Source organism: Portunus trituberculatus, chromosome 43 (assembly GCF_017591435.1).
Source record: "Portunus trituberculatus isolate SZX2019 chromosome 43, ASM1759143v1, whole genome shotgun sequence".
In the NCBI taxonomy this organism is placed as follows: domain Eukaryota; kingdom Metazoa; phylum Arthropoda; class Malacostraca; order Decapoda; family Portunidae; genus Portunus; species Portunus trituberculatus.
This window is the reverse complement of record NC_059297.1, coordinates 25,759,426-25,783,745: the sequence shown is the minus strand read 5'-3', so window position 1 is coordinate 25,783,745 and position 24,320 is coordinate 25,759,426. Positions and strand designations below refer to the sequence as shown.

The following is a 24,320-nucleotide window of genomic DNA, read 5'->3' as shown; positions in this document are numbered from 1 at the left end:
GTCGTCGTCGTTGTCATCACTATTATTGCTAATAAGATGAAAGCACCGTCATCAACACCATCACCATCATCAGTAGTAGAAGTAGTAGTAGTAGCAGTAGTAGTGGCAGCGATAATCATTTACGAAAATTATAAAACACAAACACACCTATTTTCACTTCAGTACACACCAGAGGGAGGGAGAGGGATTGAGACAGACGGGGAAGGAAGAAGAAAAAGACGAGAGAGAGAGAGAGAGAGAGAGAGAGAGAGAGAGAGAGAGAGAGAGAGAGAGAGAGAGAGAGAGAGAAGAATCACTGCTTCTATCTCTAGCTGTAATGTAGGTGGCGATTTGGTGAGGGGGTGGGGAGGATGAGGGTGAGGGGGCATGGAAGATGAGAGAGTGAGGGGAAAGGAGTAAGAAGGGGAACTAGTGAGAGGAGAAGAAAAGGAGGAGGAGGACGAGAGGGAGAAGAGGGAGGCGGCTGTGATGTGAGGGATGGGAAGAGGGGAGGGTGTGTCAGGTGGGTGATGGGGGGAAGGGATGTGGTGGGCGGTGGGAGGGGAATTAATTGATGAACTGGAGTGGGGGTGAGTGGGGTGGGGAGGTGCCGAGGGCCATTCCGACGCGCTTGAGAGAGAGAGAGAGAGAGAGAGAGAGAGAGAGAGAGAGAGCGTTGTTTATCATACCATATCTCTTTATTTTATGTGTCAGAGAAGCCCTTTATCTACTCATTTATGTATTTATTTGTTTATTTTACCATTATTGTTATTTGTTATTCCTTAAAAGACGAGTACGGATCATCTCTCTCTCTCTCTCTCTCTCTCTCTCTCTCTCTCTCTCTCTCTCTCTCTCTCTCTCTCTCTCTCTCTCTCTCTCTCTCTGTCTTCATACGCAGTTGTAACAGACGAAAAATTTCCATCGACAACAAAATAATAATAATCACCTTGAAGAAAAAGAAAACTGACCCCACTTAAGGGGGAGAACTCTTAAATTTTTATCTATTTATTTTTCATTTATCTTTATCATTTTTTTTCACTTCTGTTCGTTGTGAGGCAGGTGAAACAATAAATAAAGAAGAGACCAAGGACACAATAAGTAAGGACCAGAGGAGGAGGAGGAGAAGGAGGAGGAGGTGGAGGATTACATTACTGCATTACACTGCCAGGTATTCCCAAGGACGTGGTGTTTAAAAAATCATCCCTACCCTACCCATTCATCCTCCACCCGATCCACCCTCACCCCACGAGCTTATCTGTGGGAACATTCATAGACAGAAGGCGAGGGAATGAATGTTTACATGGGAGTTGTTTACAGTCCTCTTATTCAGGCGTCTTGACATAACCAGTCAGTGTGTTTATCAAGATTTCGACGTGACGCACATACAGTTACTACTACTACTACTACTACTACTACTACTACTACTACTACTACTACTACATCATATAAAGTGCTTGCATAATCCTAACTTTTTCACTATTTGTGTCTGATATCAAATCAAAAATGATAAGTACATGATCTTCTTTATACCTGTACTACGAAATAAAGCACGATGATGACTACTACTACTACTACTACTACTACTACTACTACTATTACTACTAAAAGTCCTAGTATCTTATCTAGATTAATTTCAACAGGTCTGTGGTGGAAGTCATTGTGATTTTGCTGTCTCCTTATGATGTTCGTGAAAAATTTCTTCAGGTTTTGTCTATTGTCATGGAAATTATTACGGCTTTCAATGCTTTTCTTCTTGGTTTGGCTAAAGTTAACAAGTTTTCTCCGTTGTCAGAGAGATGAAAAGAAATCATAATATTCAGACTGTAATAATTCACCTCTTTGGCATATTTATTACAAATGATTACAAAATTATTTAAGTGATTACAATATGCAGCACAGGACTCTAAAAGCTTTGACTAGGCTGTTACACTTCACTACAGTACATTGCCGATAGTATGAGAGAGAGAGAGAGAGAGAGAGAGAGAGAGAGAGAGAGAGAGAGAGAGAGAGAGAGAGAGAGAGACGAAAAACAAAGGAAAAAAACAAATAGCACACATAAACGCCAATACCAGAGAGAGAGAGAGAGAGAGAGAGAGAGAGAGAGTGATCACGTCCTTTGCTTTACTGCGCAGAAGAGTCGTGACGGGAGGATGTTTTTCTTTGCGACTCGGTGCTAGAGGCGTGGGCACAACATAGGAAGAACCCCACACACGCCCCTGACAGAGATAAGGCTTTTAGTGCTTATGTTAGTGCATATTTGGGTTCAGAGTTTCCCTTGTTTACTGTCACGTTTTTATTCATTCATTTAAATTATCTTATTTTTCATTGTGCGAGTCAGTGAGGTCATTAGGATAAGCTTTGGTGAATAGGGAAATTACGAATACAATGTTGTCTTGGTGATCCGTCGTCCTCCGTTCCTTAGGTATTGTTAGGGAACGTAGTGTAGTGGTAGCGATGGTAGTAGTAGTAGTAGTAGTAGTAGTAGTAGTAGTAGTAGTAGTAGTAGTAATAGTAGTGGTAGTAGTGATGGTGGTGGTAATAGTAACAGTAGTAGTAGGTATTAGTAATAATATGTAGTTGTTATTCTCTCTCTCTCTCTCTCTCTCTCTCTCTCTCTCTCTGTGTGTGTGTGTGTGTGTGTGTGTGTGTGTGTGTGTTCGCTAATGTTGCCTTTCAGTTTAGCGATAATGTAGAAAAGTAATACCTGAAAAACACTAAGAACTTGGATTTGTATTTGCGCAGTTCTTTTCTAGTGGATAGGCTCTCTTCCGCTTCCTCGAACCCCGCCCCTGCTGCCATGGTTCAGTGAGGTATGGCACGAGGGGCAGTAGAATGAACGTTTGTCCGCTACCTACTGCCCCTTGGCGCGGCAGTGGTGGTGCTCATCTGCCAAAGTCAAGCTTGCTATGTACCACATTTCTAGTATTTCCTTAGATTCTAAAGGAATACGAGAGATATGATAAAGAGTTTAGAACCTCTGTAAATACAGACTCCAGAAATCTGAGCCAATATAGGACAACACATACGTTGATTTCAATACACTCCATGTGAACCCTTCATCCGTTTCGCTATTTAGTGAATTACTGAATCTGTTACAACTTTCAGGTACGTAACGGATCCAATGCATGTGAACGACACCGAGTGACGCTTACATGGTGATGTGTGACCGCTTGTCATATTCAGCATTACGACATGATACATTCCACAATGGTACTGAGAAATTAGGGGCCGCCGTGGTAAAGTGGAACCATGTGTGTTTTGGGGTCCGAGGGGTCTCCAAGCGTACGGGCTCGAATCCTGTCCACGGTCCGAGTGTAGGTTGGGCTTCCTCACTCGGGGCAACGGTTTCCTAGCGGGTGGGCTTTGAGATAGGAGGTACTCTAAAAAGTATCCCCTTTAGCCCATAAACTCCCGTGAAAAGTCCACATGGTATAAATAAAAACAAAAAAAATGGTTTGGGGTGTGTTGGAGGACGCGTGTGTTGTCCCTTGATGGTTGACGTGGGCCTCTGTCCAAAAAGACCACACTTGTGAACCTTCGTCCCGCCCTGGATGAGGTATAGTTGTAAGCGCATGTTATATGGCAAGATTAATGATCTGTATTCTTTTATGCAATTGTTCCCTGATTCAGTGTTCCTTTCATTCAATAGTTCAATAGTTTATCTGTCTGTAATAATCATGAGTCGTGAAAATAGTAATACAGGTTATGCAATCCGAGTGTGTGTGTGTGTGTGTGTGTGTGTGTGTGTGTGTGACCTTGGTGCAACCTCCGTGGGAACGCGGCACGCTGCTGGCGGTGATAGGTGTATAGCATTTCCAAAGCTGCGCTTTTAGCTTTACGTCAACAAGTGTGTGTGTGTGTGTGTGTGTGTGTGTGTGTGTGTGTGTGTGTTTACTCATTATCATCGTCATTATTATCATCATTATCATCATCATTAATGTTAACTGCATCATCATTTCAAGAAAACCCCCCAGAAAGCATTAGTAAAGGAACAGCATTTTCCCCTGTTGTAGCCACCGCTTGGGATCTCACATTAGGTGACAGAGCTATGAAATAATGTTAAGATCAAACAGCCTAATATAACACAGCTGTAATGATAAGGTCGTGCGGCTGTATTCATACTGGAAGGGTTGCTGACGCAGAGCTCGCTGTATTTGGCTGAGGGCGCGGCAACAAGTCACCGAAACGAGTCGGTATCGTCTCTGACTTTGTCTTGGACTTGAGCTTCCTCAGCGTTTCATGTATTGCGTCCGTAACCTTGCGTGAAACACTGCTCGGGACAACTACATGCATCACCATAATGCCTTGAGATGAGCTATGTTCCGGCTAGACGTTTAGGATATTATGTGGTCGTGGCTTTCGAGTTTTCTGGGTGTGGTGTAGAGTTGGTGGCGCCGTAGCATTTCTCTACCGGTGAGATCTAAATTAAAATAACTTTCGGCACTCACATTTATTATATAGAGAAGGAGGCAGTAGACACTTACTGAAACAATAATTACTCCCAGTGAGGTCTGAATCGTCAGACGATGCTGCGAGTGAACTTATTAAGTCATCTGTGACTTCATTGAACGTTTCCCTTTGTGTCTCAACACAAGATAAGTCTAAAGGCAACTCTCTTCCTGTCGTCATTCACACGAAAGTAGTTGCTTTTAATTACACACACACACACACACACACACACACACACACACACACACACACCAAGCCCTCATTTAGGGACGGGACCACAAAAGTGTCCTTTGGTCAGACTGGTCATCTGGTCTCGATCCTAAGTATCTTGACACTCTCCTTATTTTCTTAATGCAATTTCTGAAATACTTGCGGTTTTTAGATATAATTTTTAATCTGTAGAGCATCACCTCTCCTCTATCAATCGTTATTTTCTTTTCCTCAGTGAACCACAGGTGTCTAAGGCAAATGACAGGACGTAGCCTCTTTTGTTCCCTGTTAAAAATTTTCTGACAATACATTAAGTGACAGAACCAAATCCCATTAAAGAATTTAAGATTATGTGAAAAAGCCAAACACAGTGCAGTGTGTGTGACAAATTATTTTACCATTGCCCTTGACTGTACTTAGAAATGAATTGTGGTCCTATAACATGGCAAGGCAAGAGCCACAAAGCCATCGAGGCTGATTTGTTCATTGGTTCAGTGCAGGATGGTGTATACTGCATTGGAGGAGTCCTTGGCCTATAGTTACAGTAGACTCGTAGTGTTGGTGGAGGCTCACGCGATATTGCGACACAATATAATGGTGTTTTATCCGGTTCCCATCAACAAAGATAGGCTCTCTATCTGTCAGTGTTCCCATGCTGGTGAGGAGCGTCATGAGCAGGCACGTCAGGTATTCCTCAGTATCTGTCTTGACGTCGCCAGCTCAGTTTGGGTAGAATTAGTCCTCTCATACGGCTTAAGTTATTGACGGTAACCTAATCACCTTTGTCTTAATTCCCACGTTACTTTATTTGTCACTTCGCCTCTTGCGGTCTGTTCAGGTGTGGTAAATTGCAGCTGCTTTTCTTTTTTCCCATCTTACACAGCATAAAAGATCTGAACATGTAAATGAAGGTGGAATCCTTGAGATGTCGTGGCATTTGTATTGTTTACGTTTTACGATTTTATTTATTATTTTTTTATATTGATTTTGCGCAATGCAGCCTTGTGCTACGTATATCAGTTTTCATCTTTTTGTGTCAATAGGAAAAAAAAAAAAGACCACGTTAAATGTACATACACACTATAATAGGATGCTGCAATCATTTCCGAGCAACGGATATTGTCTAGAAATCACATAAGCTAGAGCAGGGTTTCTCAACCGGGGTTTTCCCGGAACCCTAGGGTTCCGCAAAAGGTTCTTAAGGGTTCCGCAAGAACAAGTGAGACAAGCTAATGCACTTTTTTACTTTTTAATTAATTTCATAAACGTAATATAACTAAACACGCACAATAAATTATTGGTTATTGTAATATTATTTTCTTTAAACCAGTTATTCAAAAATTTATATCATGATGTTTGTCACGTGAAATACGATGGAAATGAAATGATAAATATTTGGTATATTATTTTGTTTTTGCACAGGGGTTCCTTGAGACATGTGATTTATTTTAAGGATAAAAAGGTTGAGAAACGCTGATCTGCTAGAGACTTCTTGTGTGTGTGTGTGTGTGTGTGTGTGTGTTTCATGATCGTGTTGTCTCTGGATCATCTATTACGTACCAAATTCGTTCAAAATTGTAAATATTCTTTGCACACACCACTTCTGTCTCTATCTGACTCCAAGAAGTAGCCTTTCTGATGTGTTTATCAATAGTCTTATCAAGCTACTTGTAGTATGTGTATAGTACGGGGTCTGAGTTAAAGTGTATATAGATTTTCTAGTATTATCTTTACATGATACATATTTCTCACCTCCGTCACTTTTCTTATTTATTCATTTATTTATTATTATCTTTTTATTTATTTATTATTTTTTTTTTTTTGCAATTTTGTCTATGTATTTTTATTCAATTTCCATAGAAGAAACAATTTTTTCATTCCCACACTTCCCCTTCCCTTAACTCTTGTGTCCTTATAAAGCAAATGTGTGTGTGTGTGTGTGTGTGTGTGTGTCCAGCAATGTGTTTCGTTTGGAAGATTTACATAATGCTAAATTACGCATCCTACTCATTTCAAAGACATAGATAGCGAATGTTGAAATGATGTAACCTTTGTTAATATTAGCAGTGTTAATCGCTTGCCGTGACGTTTCAAATCTAAATACAAAGCTCTCTCTCTCTCTCTCTCTCTCTCTCTCTCTCTCTCTCTCTCTCTCTCTCTCTCTCTCTCTCTCTCTCTCTGGCCTTTTTCCATGATACTTTAAAACTGCGTAATGAAAACTGAAGGGTTACAATTAACTTTCACTTTCTGCTGTCTCTAACGTAATTCAAAGTAGGTCACGTAACATTCAAAGGAATCACGCTAACACAAAGTAACACACAAATTACAAGTGTATTTGTAGTTTTTTCCAGAGATTTTGTGTAGTAGAGTGATGAGCAGGCAATCCATAAGTCATTCTTATTCATTCTTATTATAATTTTAGTCATTATTCGAGAAAATGTATTATGAATTTATTTTTCTCTCTCTCTCTCTCTCTCTCTCTCTCTCTCTCTCTCTCTCTCTCACACACACACACACACACACACACACACACGGGACATCGTCGATGGCGGAGGTGGTCGCTGAGCTCCAGAGCAATCATCTATAATTCTACAGTTACCTAAGAGTAACCAAGGTGGGAAAGGAGCTGGTAATGTTTGTCCCGTCTCCATATAGTCATGTTAACTGTTGATTAGCAAAATAATGTCCAGTGAAGGTAAATATAAACTGTAGCCTGCGTTTGAGCCATCAGCTGGTTTGTTTACGTCTGCGCAACATGGCGGCCGTGAACTCGAAAGAGGAATCAGACTTCACAGGGTTTCAAGGAATAATGGAGAAGAGCGCTTATGTGAAGAAAATTCTGGAGTTAGAAGGTAAAATTGAAAAACTGTTTGAAAAGTATGAGGGCCTGGAAACGAGTTATGACAATGTAAAAGAGACTGTGCCGATATGAAGAAGGAAAATGCAGCACTGAAAGAGGAAGTTAAGCTAATTAAAGTGAATTGCGAAAAATGTGGAGAATCTCTAGGAAAAGTGATGGAGAAGCAGGCTGAATGGAAAAAAGTCAGGAAGTGGAAAGAAAGGAGGTAAATTACAAAGTTGCAAGTCTGGAAAAGGAAATCAAAGAGTCAGGGAGAAAACTTTGGGCCTTGCTGAAATTATAGATCAACAGATCATAGAAGAGAAGATAGCTGAGAAAGTGGTGAAGGTTATTAAGTCAAATGAGACATTGGTGAGGGAAACTGTAGACAAAAAGAGATGTGTGGTGATATTTGGTGTGGAGGAGGATAAGACACCGAGTAAAATGGAGAGAGAGAAAACATAAAAAGGTGATAAATAATATCATTAATGTGGTGCAAGAGGAGGAAAAGACCTAGTACAAGAAATAGAGGACTTCCATAGAATTGGAAAGTTCACAAGAGAAGGTATGAGGCCAATAAGAATCAAACTTAAGTCACAAAAGGATGTAGATGAATTGGTGGAGAAGTCATGGAGGCTAGCCCAGCAGGAAACAACAAGGAAGATTTGGTTGAGAAGAGATCTCGGTGAAAAGGAAAGAGAAATGTTAAATGAGTTGAGAAAGGAGGCTTTGAAAAAAATGAAGAGAGGACAGAAGAAGAGAAGAAAGAGTTTTCTGGAGAATCTTGGATATGAGACTGAGGAAGTGGTTCATAACCCAGAAAAGTACAGCAAGAAAGGACTAAAGAAACTTACATATGAGCGAAATGTAATGTATTCCAACATAAATGGAGTGATATCGGGATTTTAGAACTCAACGATTACTTGAGGGACAAGAACCCAGATATTGTGGGTCTTACTGAAACAAAACTGAGAGAGGAGAAGACCTGATGAAGGTTGGAGAAGGAAATATAACGTTTGGAAAAGAAATAGAGTAGGTAAGATGGGAGGAGGAGTGATGTTGCTGGTTAAAAAGATATAAAGGTGGATCAAGTGAAAAAGGTATGGGAAAGGCAGAAGTGCTAAAGATCAGAGCAGAAACTAATGAAGGAAAAAGAGGCACTACATAGTGGTGTACGTACCACCTAAGACAAATGCATGGTCAGTACAGGAATATGAAGAAATGATAAGTGATACAGGAACATGTCTGGAAGAAATGTTGGGTGGCTGTGAACGAACTATAATGATGGGAGATTTTAATTGTAAAGAGGTGTGTTGGGAGGACTGGTCAATGGAAGGATCAGAGACAACATGGGAAATACACTATTGACACTGGCAATGGAAAATGTGTTAACTCAGTGGGTCAAAGAAGATACTAGGTTTGGAGGAGAGGGAGCATCGTCAAGACTGGACTTGGTCTTTAGTACAGAGCCAATGGTCATTGAGGAGATGAGGGTGGAGTGCCCTTTAGCAAAGAGTGATCATGCAGTTTTGGAGTTCAAGGTGATAGACGAAGAGAAATCTAGAAGAAATGAAGAATATAAAGTGGGAAGATGGAATTATGCCAAGACAGATTTTGGAAACCTAAAGAAATTCTTTCAAGAGACAAATTGGATGAAATTCAAGAGTGCTAAGGAGCAAATGAAAAGTGGAAGGAATTTATAAAAATATACAAAGAAGGTGAGAAAAATTTGTACCAATAAGACAACATAGAGAAGTTGGAAAGCAGGACTGGTTTAACGATAGATGTGAAAAGGCTAGAACAAGAAAAGAGGATGCATGGAAGAGGTGGAGAAGGAAAAGACGGATTAAGCAGTGGGAAAGTTACAAAAGAGCAAGAAATGAATATGTGTTGATTAGAAGAGAAGAAAGAAAGAAACAAGAAAAGGATATAATTGATAAATGTAAAGACCAACCAAGGCTTTTTTACAGACATGTGAACAACAACATCAAAAATAGAGAAAGTATTGAAAGTTTAGAAGTAAATGGAGTATACAGTGAAGATCCCAGGAAATGGCAGAGGCTATGAATGGATGCTTTCGGAAGGTATTCACAAAGGAGACTGCTTTTGACAAACCACTGGTAATGGAACAGAAAGGGATTATGAAGGAGTTTCAAGTAACGGTGGAGGAGATCAAGAACATGATGGGGAGTTTAGAAGTGAGAAAAGCTGTGGGACCTGATGGGGTATCAGGATGGATTTTAAGAGAATGCAGGAGCAATTGGCAGAAAAAGTTTGTGAAGTAATTGATGCCTCATTAAGGGAAGGCGTAGTGCCCCAAGACTGGAAAAGAGCTAACATTGTCCCAATCTATAAATCAGGTAACAAGAGAGACCCATTGAACTATAGACCAGTGTCACTTACAAGTGTGGTAGCTAAGATGTGTGAGAGGGTGGTGAAGACTAGATGGACAGACTTCTTGGAGAAAAATGACATACTTTGTGAGTGTCAATTTGGTTTTAGGAAAGGGCGTTCATGCACGACAAACCTGATATGTTACTATTCGAGGGTGATAGATGTAATACAGGAAAGAGATGGTTGGGCTGATGGAATATATCTGGATTTAAAAAAGGCCTTTGATAAGGTACCACACCAGAGACTGATCTGGAAACTTGAAATGGTAGGAGGAGTGCATGGCAGTTTACTAAAATGGATGGAAGACTTTTGGTAGGAAGAGAAATGAGAACAATAATTAAGGACAGACCATCAGAATGGGGATTGGTGGAGAGTGGAGTTCCACAGGGATCAGTGTTGGCACCAGTAATGTTCGCAGTCTACATAAATGACATGGTGGATGGGGTGTCCAGTTATGTGAGCCTATTTGCAGACGATGCAAAATTGTTACGAAAAGTGAGATGTGACAAAGATTGCGAACTACTCCAGGAAGACTTGGACAGAATATGGAAATGGAGCTGTACATGGCAAATGGAGTTCAACACGACAAAATGCAAGAAAATAGAGTTTGGCAAGAGTGAAAGAAGAATCAGGAGTATGTACAAGATAGGAAATGAAGACATAAAACCAGTCATGAAGAAAAAGACCTTGGGGTGACAATTACCAATGACCTATCGCCAGAGAGACATATAAACAAAATAATTGGAGAAGTATTGAACTTATTGAGGAACATAAGAGTGGCGTTCGTATATCTAGATGAAGAAATGATGAAGAAAATAATTACTGCAATGATAAGACCGAGGCTTGAATATGCAACAATACAGTGGGCTCGAACTTAAAGAAACACATAAGGAAACTAGAGAAAGTACAGAGGGCTGCAACGAAAATGGTGCCTGACTTAAGAGATTTGACTTATGAAGACAGACTGAAAAGAATGCAACTTCCAACCCTGGAAAACAGAAGAGAAAGGGGAGACCTGATAGCAATATACAGAGTGATGATTGGCATGGAAAAATGGATAGGGAAGATCTGTGTATGTGGAATGGAAGAATGTCGAGAGGGCATGGGAAAAAACTAAAATGGCCACTTATAGGAGAGATGTGAAAAATATAGCTTCCCTCATAGAAGGGTGGAAGCATGGAATAGTTTAGACGTGGAAGTGGTCAACGCAAGGAATATTCATGATTTTAAGAAAAAGCTGGACATTAATAGATATGGAGACGGGACAACACGAGCATAGCTCTTTTCCCGTATGTTACAATTAGGTAAATACAATTAGGTAAATACACACACACACATAATCAGCTAATTGGCACAAAGTTTAATATTGTAATGATGATGATGATGATGATTACAATTATTGATGTTGTCATAATTCTTATTATTATTATTATTATTATTATTATTATTATTATTATTATTATTATTATTATTACTATTATTATCATTATTGTTATTATTATTATTATTATTATTATTATTATTATTATTATTATTATTATTATTATTATTATTATTATCATCATTATTATTATTAATGTATTCATTCTTTATATGTGTTTTTACATAATTTTATTCTTTTATTAAATTAATCTTCATACATACTCTTGATTTTATTTATCTCTTATTCTACTACCTTATTTATTCATTTTTCTGTGCTGCCACAATACATTCATTAAAGATCCCTTAGCATTCAGCATTCACTTTCTTCCCTGATGTTTTATTTTCTTGATCTGACCTGCCAGCAGTCTACTAGTATAAGAGAATAATGGTGGTGGGTCCACAGAGCAGAGGACTCAAGGGAGAGTGTAGTAGGAGCTGAATACTGCTCAAGTTATGACGTTGGCTGCATATGTAGGAAAGATTTAAAAGACCTGGGCAACATTGCAGGTGTTGCAAGTCAGCTCTCATTCAGCCTTCAGGAAGTACTTTTTTTGCTTCCTTTTATAGGAAAGTATTTTTCTATCTCTGAAAGGGATATCATTTTTACACTTCCTTTTCTGTGAGTAGCTGAATACATTTGGTGGGAGAGAGGAGAGAGAGAATGAAATATATACCCATTTTGCAATATACTTATTTTGTAATCTGATAGTCATGTGAATTTCACTCTTATATCCATATATCCAAGCTTCATGATATCACAGTTTTAGAGTAAATCAATATATTGCATAAATAGATATTCTTTTTTATCTCATTTATTTGGAGAACTGTTTTTCTAAACATAATACAATATTTCATAATATCCAGAAGAAAACGAGACTGCACTATCACTAAAGAAATATAAGTGGTTTGCTTTTGTGGTAGTCCAAATCTAAATAGGTTTACTTATCTGCCATGACAGATGGTAATGTCTCTATTTACTAACAGGAATTTTTGCTTATGGCATCCTAATTGTGCCTATTGTAAAGAGTAAATGAGCAAGGTAAAATTGATAAATAAGGCAAAATAGATGAGTAATACAAATTAATAGATTAATAAGTACAAGATATACCACTACCACCAATTTTTACCACTACCACTACCATCCATCACCATCATTATTTTTAACATGACATGATTAATCTATTTGTATATATTTGTCTTATCTTTCAAGAAGCGGCCATGAAGTTCCTCTTGGCACTATTGCTTGCTGGTCTGCTGGGGACGGCCAATTCTCAGGTGCCTGGTAAGAGGACATTCCTCAAGGTGTTTTGCAAAATTTGCACATATTGTTGTTTGAGATTTATTTGAAAGTCTAGACATATGTTTATTGTATTTTATTCATTCATTTATTTGTCTCTTAATTTATCTATCTATCTATTTCCTTGCTTACCTTTTTTATGAGGAGTCCTTTATTTCACTCCTAATTTTTTTCTACGATCCTTTCATGATATTTTCCCTAATTCATGATCTCCCTCTTTCACCTTCCATTTCACTTACATCTTTACACAAGTCGCTCTCCTCATGATCTGCACTACTTTGTTTCCATCCAGAAGGCTGCATTGATCCCCCCGGGAATGGTGAGATAGCTGACCTGGTGGTGATGGCCATAGAGGCTGCCCGGCCATTGCTTGAGACTGGCATCCCATCGCTCGGCTTCCCCCCCATTGACCCACTTGGGCCCGTCCCTGATGTCAACTTTCACATTGACGTCACAGGTCTCAGGTGGGTGTCTGTTGCAGTCATGAACATTTATGTTTATCTTTCCCTATCTTAATATCATCCACAAACATTGTTCTAGACTTTCTGGCAAATTTGCTTATAGAATATTTTAAGTTTTCATTTTTATCATAAATTGGTATATTTTAGAAAATATGTATATGTATGTGCTGTCCAATAGTGTTTTTTTTTTTTTCCATTGTCAGCTTACTTTTACTGAGTGTCCTAAACTTTTGTTTTATTGGCTTTCCTTAGAGTGACTAGGAAGTGCACTGAAATATTCTAGCCCTTCTCTCTTTATTAAAACAATATTAAATCCATCACCTTTATGCTTTCCTGTAGGATGGATGGAACTGTGTCTGAGACACAAATAAGAAATCTTGCCCAGTTCTTCATCTGCTCCCTCAACATTTCTGTCGGCCTATCACAGAAGTTTTCTGTTGAGTTCCGTCTTGATAATTTCCACATGGATGGGACGTATAATGTTGATGGACTCATTGCTGGACTCTTCCCTGTCTTTGGAGATGGAAATTTCAGGTAAGCTAGAAAGTATGGGAAACATTCAAAAATTTCTTCCTTCTTTGTTTCTACTTTCCAACATAATTTTTATCTAGGTACCATATTCATATTGGCTCTGAATGTGCACCATGTGATCTGTGTCCTCATTTAGTCTAGAAAATAATTACCTGGTTGAAGATATCAGAATTTTTAGTTTGAAAAATGAAAAAATACATTGGTATTTATCAATACAATGACAACAGTTTTCCATATTTAGCAAAGGAAGGCAGTAGCATATTGGATAAGGTGGTGAGTGTGGGATCAGGCAGATGTCCACACGTAGTTTGAATCCTACTACATACCGCTTTGAAGCTATGCCATTTGTCAAGTGGTTTAAAGTTACCTACATGTCACCATGATACCCAGGTTCTATGTGGTTACACCAAAGATACACTTGGGTGGTGATATGGGCCCTAATATGGATACCACTGTAAATAAAATTGTCTGTGCCACTAATGGGCAGAAGCTGAACAGTGCTTCTCACATATACTCTTCAAGTATGCCTACAGGTGCTATAGGCCATAACTTAAAAAAGAATGACTTAAGTTCATGTTCAAAAATCAAATTTAGGATAAAGATTTCACTCTGTGCTAGAAAAATTACCAATGTACTAGAATATATGGAGATAACAATGATAATATTATATGTAATAATGTAGATGCAAAATTATGTGCACGGCAAGTATTAAGGAGTAAGGACAAAGGGAACTACTTCTAAAATAGAATGCAGATTGATGTCTTTGAAATTTACAGACTCCATTTATCTATGAAAACTTAACAAGTGAAGCATTCATGTGCCTCCCTCTGTTCCAAATTTGTGTTTTAAAGGAGAGTGATACTTTTTTTTTTTTCCAACTTTGTGATAGGAATGGCATTCATGTTCTTCCATCCCTGTTGGCTCAAACATGTTTTCTTGTATGATGTTCACAGTTTGGACACATATGAAACAGGTTTCTTTGGAGCTGCCAAGTGTCTTACAATCCCTTCACAGATCACATTTCCATAAAGGACCTCAACTTTAATGTATTCTTCAAGGTCCTTAAGGTGAGTAGGGGAGCTTTTCAGATGTTGCTTTCCTGTCTTCTGTTCATTTGTTACAGTCTATTTTGGCTTATTTTATCTTTTAATCTTCAATTTATTAGTATACTTGCTATTAATTGTTTCTTACTACTGGCTTTGCATTTTATGAACTGTCATCTTGCCTCTTCATTTCACAAGGCATTTTATGAGAAAGACATCTACATATATGTCTGTTCATTTAATTTCTTTTACTATTTCCCGATTAAAAAATAATAAATAAAGATAAGTACAAGAAATTTGATAACAGAATGGTATGTGCATATGAAGCATTGTTTACATTTTAATGAATTTTATCACCTAATTCCCTTTGCCTTTCCAAATTGATGATGAATGAAATTAATCAAAGAATGATGTGAGTGTGAGAGTGAATTACCTTGAATATGAGAGCTTAATATTATTGTGACTGAGAATATAGAATAGCAATGAAGGACACATAAATTACTTGGTAGTCATCCAATCAGTGCCTAGCAAGTGCCCTACATTGGTATATATATATATATATATATATATATATATATATATATATATATATATATATATATATATATATATATATATATATATATATATATATATATATATATATATATATATATATATATATATATATATATATATATATATATATATATATATATATATATATATATATATATATATATATATATATATATATATATATATATATATATATATATATATATATATATATATATATATATATATATATATATATATATATATATTTTTTTTTTTTTTTTTTTTTTTTTTTTTTTTTGCATTTCCTAGTTGGCAGATGTGAATAGTATGAGTATTGGGGATTGTTAATGGACATAGTGGTGCAGGTCAAGCACAGAACTTAGAAGAGTGTGGTACTACTCTGGTGTTGACATAGATTCATTGCATGCCCTTCTTACTTCTTTCTTTAATAAAGAATCTAGATTTATTTTCTTTCCATCCTCCTAGGTCACATACAAATCATCTCCTTAGTCTTGTTCCTTCACTTTGGCAGTTGTGTTTATTTTCCTTTTATCTTGTAATAGGTCATTCTTCTTGGTATCTTTTGAATGTTTGATTCTAAATTTCAAAATCTAAAAGGTTGTATTGGTAATTTTAATGATATAATCAATTAAAACTTTGCAATAAAGTGAAACCAATATCTTTTTCTGTTTACTTTTTTAAGTTTAGTACAATATATGCTTATCTATCTATCTATCTATCAGAACTGAGTGCATCACTGGATATCAGGTATTCTGGTACCACTCCTCCAAACCTCAAAACGCAGATAGTCCGTACCTGTATTTTCATGCCTAAAATTTTTTCCCTCTATCTGGTACCACACCTCCGTACCTCTAGTACCGTACCAAAAACTATTAAAGCGTTCCTGAGAAATCTAGTCTGTATCTCAAAAAATAAAACAAAGTACAAGGCAATAATACACCACAGCTCCATATATATATATATATATATATATATATATATATATATATATATATATATATATATATATATATATATATATATATATATATATATATATATATATATATATATATATATATATATATATATATATATATATATATATATATATATATATATATATATATATATATATATATATATATATATATATATATATATATATATAAATGCCTGGTAGCACAGACCACCAGAAATGGCTGAAAGTAATGCTATGGAGTGGGGACTGTTTGTTGTCTTTATTTACTTATTTATTTATTTTCTTTTTTATCCTTGAAAACCTCAGGTGTGGAAGTACGGACTTAAAGTTTCCCCTCTCCGTACCTGTCTCAGGTGCGGAGGTACAGACTTAAAATATTGCTTTTCCATGCTTGTTACTTCCACACTTTTGAAAATTTTTCTACACTTCGGACCTCTGCACCTCATTTGGTGGTCTGCAGGTACGGAGGAGCGGAGGTGCAGACCAAGGTACAGAAGTGCCCAGCTCTGTTATCTATCTATCTATCTGTCAATCTATAGGCTGCAAGAGCAAAGTGCACAGGAACAAAGGGAGATTCTTTTGCTACAGCTATCCCCTTGAAGAGGCTATAGGTGAAATGAATAAGACTTAGTATTTTCAATATTTGTTCTTGTGTCATAACATCTCACAAGACCACCACAATTTCCTTGCCACTGTGAGATTTTTTTTGCACATAACACTACAGATAGGCCAGATGATACAAAATTTAGACAGCCTTGAATACATCACATAGAACACTGGGCTTTTTTATATACAACTTCCATATTTTTTGTGTGTATGCTTGTCTTGTTAGCATTCTGTTATGCTTTCACAATCTTTCTATCGTAACTTTGATTATTTGACTTTCAGTTGGATATGGAATGCATAAATGGCTGTGGTGACATGTCTGACCTTATCAATGGAGTCATTTCTGAGATTGGTGAGTTGTGTATGGAGTAACACTTGTGGATTGAGATGAAGAGGTGTGCAGTAGGACCAATTTGGAAAGTTGCTAAGTATTTATTGTTTGTATGTATGTAGTAGGAGAGCCAGTGTGGTACAGAGGTGCCACATGCTCCTGGATGCTGAAGGATCCTCAAGCACTCATGTTTGAATCCTGGCCACAGTCTGAGTTAGGTAGAGCATCCACTTTGAGTAATGTCTCCTATATGCCAAGGCCCAAAAAATCCTTCATTGTGAGGCAGTATACATTATTTCCCTGTTAGGTTAGGGGAACTGAATTAACAAAAATAGAAAAGCAGTAGGGAATTGCAGACAAAATTGAGGGAAAGGTGATGAATGTTGGTGGGAATTAAGAATGCATGGCTGAATTAGAGACCATCCATACAGCATGAACCTTGACTGTCCTGCCGCTGCACTAGGTCTTGCATATTGTTTTCCTTGGATAGTCTTGTCTTTGGATCACAGACATTGTATCTCTCATGAAGTTAGAAGAGTGGCATCAGACCTAGTTTTGAAATGTCTGTCATCATTGTGTTGCACACTGGCCTGTAGTTGTTGAAAGTAACTGCTGTGTCACCTCCAGAAATCTGAAACTGAAAAGAAAAGTTTGCACAAGAAACTTACTATATACAATAATGCATTCTGCATGTTGGGAGTGATTCCAAGAAGTAAATGAACATTAGGAAAACTGTAAGATATTCGTTTGGTGAGAACATTGATTTCATCAGTGTTTATCATGCTATTGAATTTAACTATTTAACATAATTTTTTATTTGCTTCATTCAAGCTTCTACCAGTTCATTAGGGTTTGAAGAGAATGATGATGTATAGTTAGCAAATTTGAATTTTGTGGAATTTTTTGGGCTGTTTCACTGAAATCTTTAATCTTACAGAACTTTGGAGAGCTGGTGCAACAAAATAGTGCAGCAGAAAATCAAAATACAGTATTGTTTTATCAGAAACCCAAAGTCTTTGCAATATTGTTTTCTCCCATGTAAATGATAATAAAGACGCTCAGAATTGTGATTTCAACAAAAAAGTGGAGAAATCACAAGAGCATGCTATCATATATTTTGCCTTTGTTTATTTTTACTCAGTTTTGTAACTATATGAAACATTAGTTTTCTGTAAAGGTGATATAATACTTATAACATAAAGATCCACATCAGCAGTTAATTCAGTGAAAAGGAAATTTAAGTAGAATGAAATATAGTAAGATATGTCTTTCAAATGTGAGTCTTCTAAACTTTTTTGCTCAATTCTTGATAGTTGCATCATGATCATCATTGTCATTATTAGCAGCACCACCAAGAACAACAACAGCATGAAAAGTATTACTATAATAGTATTGTAGCAATAGTAATTTCACTTATACACAGTTACTCATGTCAGATGTTTGATTCTTTAGTCACTCTTCTCCATTCTGAGAAATATTTCTTGAAAATTATTCACAAGATCTCAGATCTCAGCCCTGTCTTCTTTTAACCTATATCATCTTCTATCTCATGGTCAGGACCAGCCATCTTTGAAGCTGTGTGGAATGCTGTTGAGCCACCTCTTGCTGACCTGCTGGAGGATGGCATCAATCTCATTCTCAAGAACATTTCCATCTCTGATGTCATTACTCCTGATCAGCTGGACAAACTGTGAGTGAAAAAGGGAGGAAGGGAAGAATGAATAGCATAAGTATGTAGTAAAACACTATCAATTTACATCAGACAGCTTTTCTCATTATGTACTGTTTATATAATTAGCTGCTGCATTCATCATTTATAATCTGTTGAATTTTGTGTACTATTGTCTCTCTATTTAGTGTATGAAAGACACCAGCAATGGTCTATTAATGAAAAATACTTTTTGCTGGAAAACCATATCCCATGTTCAATACCACCAAGTAAAGAAGCACTCCTATCATAGGCTACATGTATCATACATATTCATGGTATTAGTATTCAGGGCATTATGTGCATATGGATATGCAGTATTAAATAATCAGGTAAAGTAATATAACACAGTAAGTATTTTGCTTGCCCTATCTAATACTTGCAAGCACAGGATAATTGTCCATTTGTCCTGATCATTCTCCAAACAATTTTCAGTGCCCATTAAATCCAAAATCCATTGAACTGATGAGATTAGAAAGAAGATTGACTATAAATGATAGGCAGATTACTAATCTAACAGTTATTCAAATAAGACTTTGTATGAGTATTTGCTGATCACCTTTTGGGCATCTTATCATGTGACTCCTCTGTCCTAGAGATTGCAATTTGAATTTTGGTACTGAAACTGGTAGAGCTTAGAACCATATGCCTTTTTGTTATTGCTGGGTGCTGTAGGGCTTGGCATTGTCTGGTAGTGTGAATAATCAAGTATAAACATTTTGATTCATGCCAGAACATTTTCAATAGAACAAAGGATGTGTTTGTCAGTTTTGACAATTGCATACTCAGGCCAAATTAGATATATGTAGTTAGAAAAGTCTGCATTGCTGGCAGGGTTATTTTACATATTGTGCTTCAGTCCAGCAACTTTCATTTGATAATTGTATTATGATAGCATTTTTTAAGGAAATATAATGCAACATTTAGATGCTTTGCAATGTTTTTTTTTTTTTTTTTTATCAGTATAAAAATATAAAAACAGTTAAGTCATTTAACATTGTCCCAAGTATGCACATATTGATGGATGTAAAACCAAGTTAACAGCCACCTCTTGAAATGGGTTTAAAATTTCTTATTTTGTTTAATCTTTTACAAACTTTCATATGATATGTTTGATGATTAAGTGTTTCTCCCCATTAGTAATATATATACCAAACAAATTAAAATTAATTAAGGTATTACCTAATTTCTGATACAAACAGTATTTAGATAATTTTGAGGTTAATTTAAGAACACAAGAACATAAGAAAAAGGGAAGCTGCAAGAAGCCATCAGGCTTACATGTGGCTGTTCTTTTCAATCCTTTATGTACCAATGACCTCCTTAGACACCCCATGGAACTGGGCAATGCCAATGACTTTGTTGATTCCATCATGGGCTCTGTGAACAATGCCATTGTCACTGCTGACCTGGATCCTGCACTGCTGCCAGAGACAACCCTCAGCCTGGGAGCGGTGAGTCTACTGGTGGACTGTCTTCATATTACATGGTTCTACAAGCTAGAGTTTATGACACCATAGAGTACATGTTTAGGGAGGAGCTTTAAGTTCATTGTTCCAATAGAAAAATAAATGATAAATAATACTAGATGAAAAAATAAATAGATAAAATAAAAGGAAAGAAGCTTTAGGTAAGCTGCTACTCTCTCACCTTTTTTTCAATTTAGATGAAGACTTGTGCATCTAAGGCTACTGAGATGTCATTGAAGATGTGTCAATATGTAGTAGACTAGATCAACTTCATATGATGTAAGTTACTCACATCATATCTTGAGATTAGCAGCAGAGTCACAACTGAAGATTGCTTACATAACTTGACAAATTATGAGAGTGGACAGAGTGAGCCAACGTTGTGTTGTGCTTGTAGTAGTGTTCTTTAATATCCCCAGTCATCTATCATGTGTATGGAAATGTGACCTGCATATTTGTTTGTGGGAGGTAATATGAATAAATGCACGTGCTAAAAGAAACCATCTTGCTTATATCTGTCCAGGTCATGGCTAATTATCTTCTAAAGTAACAAAATAAGAAAAGATTACTCAGATGAAAAACTTCCATAAAAAGTAAGGTTCTCTGTTGTCATGAATGGAGTGTGTGGTCCCATGCACATTATCAGTATGACATTTGGTTTGTGAATATTGATAAGGACTGAGTTATATTTGAAAATAAGGGAGAAGAAAAGTCATGAAAATTTAGAAATATATTTTCTCAATTTAATATTCATTTTAGCTACATCAGTAATAAACTTCCTTAGCTGGGATGTGATTGTATTGTCCTGTCCCCTCCCACAAAAAATAAGAGAATGTACTATTTATTATTATTAACTTTAGAAAAAATTTTCATGAGATCTAGACATTAAGTGCCTAAAAATCTGTGTGCCATGACACCGAGGTTGTATGGTAGAATGTATACACCTTGCTTTGCAGGGAGAGGCTGTTCTGTATGATGGCCAGGTGGAGGGTCTGTCAAAGATGTATCGTGGTGGGACCTGCACGTTGGACAAAGTGGCTAGCTGGGTGTTCCTCTATGCTAACCTTGCCGATAAGAACCTACAGGTGAGTCATGGATTGCTTCACTGTTGCTGAGAGTTGTTTATGAATGCTAGTTTACTGTTAATTATGTTGTTTTAATATATGCTTCTTTTTTTTTGTACCCATGCATTTCTTGTTAGGTTCCTACAGACATAACCATTGAAAGAAATGAGAAGATGCATGAAAAGTCCTGAGCTGCTGCTTGTTATCTTACTTCATCTACTGACTTTTACTCATCAGTTTGCATTAATGTTAGTGCTGGTTTGAGGCATCAGGTAGTAGTGGGCAAAGGCCATGGAAAAGATGTATAAGACTACAGCACTAGAGCTTTAGGGATGCGGAAGTGAAATTATTTATATTGATCAATTTTTGGACAGATTTTATACATTTATCATTGATGTTATCATATAGCACTTTTTCCAAATTTTATCTTGCAAGTGTATTCTCAACTCATTGTAATTCTCTCTCTCTCTCTCTCTCTCTCTCTCTCTCTCTCTCTCTCTCTCTCTCTCTCTCTCTCTCTCTCTCTCTCTCTCTCTCTCTCTCTCTCTCTCTCTCTCTCTTCTCTATATCTACCTATCTATCTGTCTACCTAAATAGATAGACTGCTCTATCTATCTATCTATCTATCTATCTATCTATCTATCTATCTATCTATCTATCTATCTATCTATCTATCTATCTATTTATCTATTTATCTATTTATCTATCTATCTATCTATCTATCTATCTATCTATCTATATATATATATATATATATATATATATATATATATATATATATATATATATATATATATATATATATATATATATATATATATATATTATTGATCTGAGCTTGAATTTTCATCTGCAGGTGTTTTGTCATATTGTTTTATTTTCTCTTTTTTTTTTTTTTTTTTTTTTGTTGCAGGTTCACTACAAGGCTAATGTCACTTCAGGGTCCACCACTGCAGCAGCCACAATAAGTGCCGCTGTGAACCTCGTGGAGGCTTACTTGGTGGCACGGAAAGACATGTTTGGCCTCACCACGGACATTGATCAATTTGTTGTTACTGAATTTGGGTTTGTATTTTCAAGAAGATTTAGAAGTCATAATTTTCATAATGACCATCATCAACAACTGTGTTCCATACATGAGTGTAGTAGATGAGTCTTTCAAGATGCCAACAGAAAAATTAAATTTTATGTATGGGAATGATGATTTAAATCATCATTCCTATTTCATAAAATTTCATTTGTCTGTTGGCATTCTTGAAAGACTCATCTACTACATTCATGTACAGAACACAGTTGTTGATGATGGTCATTATGAAAGCTCAGCTGTCAAATTACCTACCTGCTTTAAATTTAAAGCAGGTAGGTAATTTGTCAGCTGAGTTTAATCACAATGCAACTAATGAAGATGGTATTTGGGTGGATTAGGGTGGAATTAAAGAAAATATGCCATTATTAGTGTTGTGAATGTGTACAGTATGTAGGTAGTTAGATATATGATGATGGCAATAAAGACAGATTACATGAAGGCTTTTAAAAGTTTCTGTAGTGGCACTGCAACATGTGTAGTGAAAATTTCAATTCATCCATAAATGAGAGGGAATTTGGCAAAGATATATTATGTCTCATTCTTTGATTTTGTTGGAATGTTTTTGATATATATATTGATGAAGCAAAAATCTGGATGGTACATCAAAACTCACCATCTTCAAGCATCTTTCATCACTAGTATAGAAGTCCATAGTATTTGTTATTAAAGTGGATAATTTGATTGACAACAGTACTACATATATACAAAGGCACCACACATATTTACTCACAGTCACCTTTGTCACTCAACAGATGGATTGATGTCGACATTGAAGGTCTGGGACTCCTTGGATTCATGCTGGAGCCGCTAACTGAAGGTGTGATGAATCTGGTGAGGAACGAAATCACTGATATATTGGAGACAGAAGTAAAAGACCTCCTGCAGGATATCCTTGGGGAGACACCCTGGCCAGCACTCTGACTGTCATGATATCTACCATGTAGTTTGGTAATACATTATTATCATTTTGGTAGCTAATGAATATTTTCTGTTCTACATGTCTGAAGGTAGTTGTGTCCCATTCTGTATCTCACTGTGTTTATTCCTTGGTGTTGTAGGCAAGCATCAGAGAGATTGTATCTATTACTTCTTTTGGAATCTAAGGTTATTACACTATTTTCTTTCTTGCATGAAATTAGACTGTTCCATTCAACACATACTAGTTCAACCTTTACCCTCTTACTTGCATGGAACTTATTTCATTGTTGGATAATGGTTACCCTGTACATTGATATATTTTGTCATGAATGGAAGTGAAGCTATGAGTACCATGTGATTTTGAGTCTTAGATTTCTCCTCTTCTTAGAGCTCACTAGGAATATAGAATTTTATTAGCATATTTTCAAAACTTTTATTTTTGCTTTTACATACAATTTTCACAACCCTTTAGTCACAGTGTGTGTAGTAGATAAGTACTTCTTTACATTATGAATAATACCTGTAAATAAACAAAATTTCTACACTTAACAAAATGGTAGGCTATGCATTTAGCAGTTCCCCATGTCTCAAGGACATGGTTACTATAGCCACACTTCTCAAAAAATAGAACACACCATATACTATGACTCTTATGAATTATAGTTTTCCTTCCCAATTACTCTGATGCATTTTTTTTCTATATCATATGCTTTACTAATGCTGTAACATGGATAAAAACAAAATTAGATGCATATATACACTCTAAAGACTAAACACATGCTTAAGATATACATTTATGTACGTACCTGCTAAATATTGTATGGGTTAACATGCATGTGTGATCAGAGTTGCATTATGGCTATAGCATTGCTTCTTTTGTGTGACATCAGCATTATTTGTACCCCGCTTTCTTGGAATTAACTAGAAGTCTCAGTTTTATTAATACTCTGCATAATTATGTTTGTTTTGACAAATAAATCTTGGATTTGT

General features: G+C 36.4%; 1 protein-coding gene across 1 annotated transcript; it reads left to right on the top strand.

Moving 5' to 3' along the window:
* Positions 1-2,178: 2,178 nt before the first annotated feature.
* On the top strand, positions 2,179-24,320 carry LOC123518094. Its single transcript, XM_045278703.1, is given in 12 exon segments — positions 2,179-2,224; positions 12,504-12,575; positions 12,883-13,054; positions 13,391-13,585; positions 14,536-14,573; positions 14,576-14,649; positions 17,036-17,105; positions 18,642-18,774; positions 20,120-20,246; positions 21,218-21,346; positions 22,239-22,390; positions 23,165-24,320. Coding segments are annotated over 11 exon segments (1,323 nt in total). The 5' UTR covers positions 2,179-2,224; positions 12,504-12,511; the 3' UTR covers positions 23,334-24,320.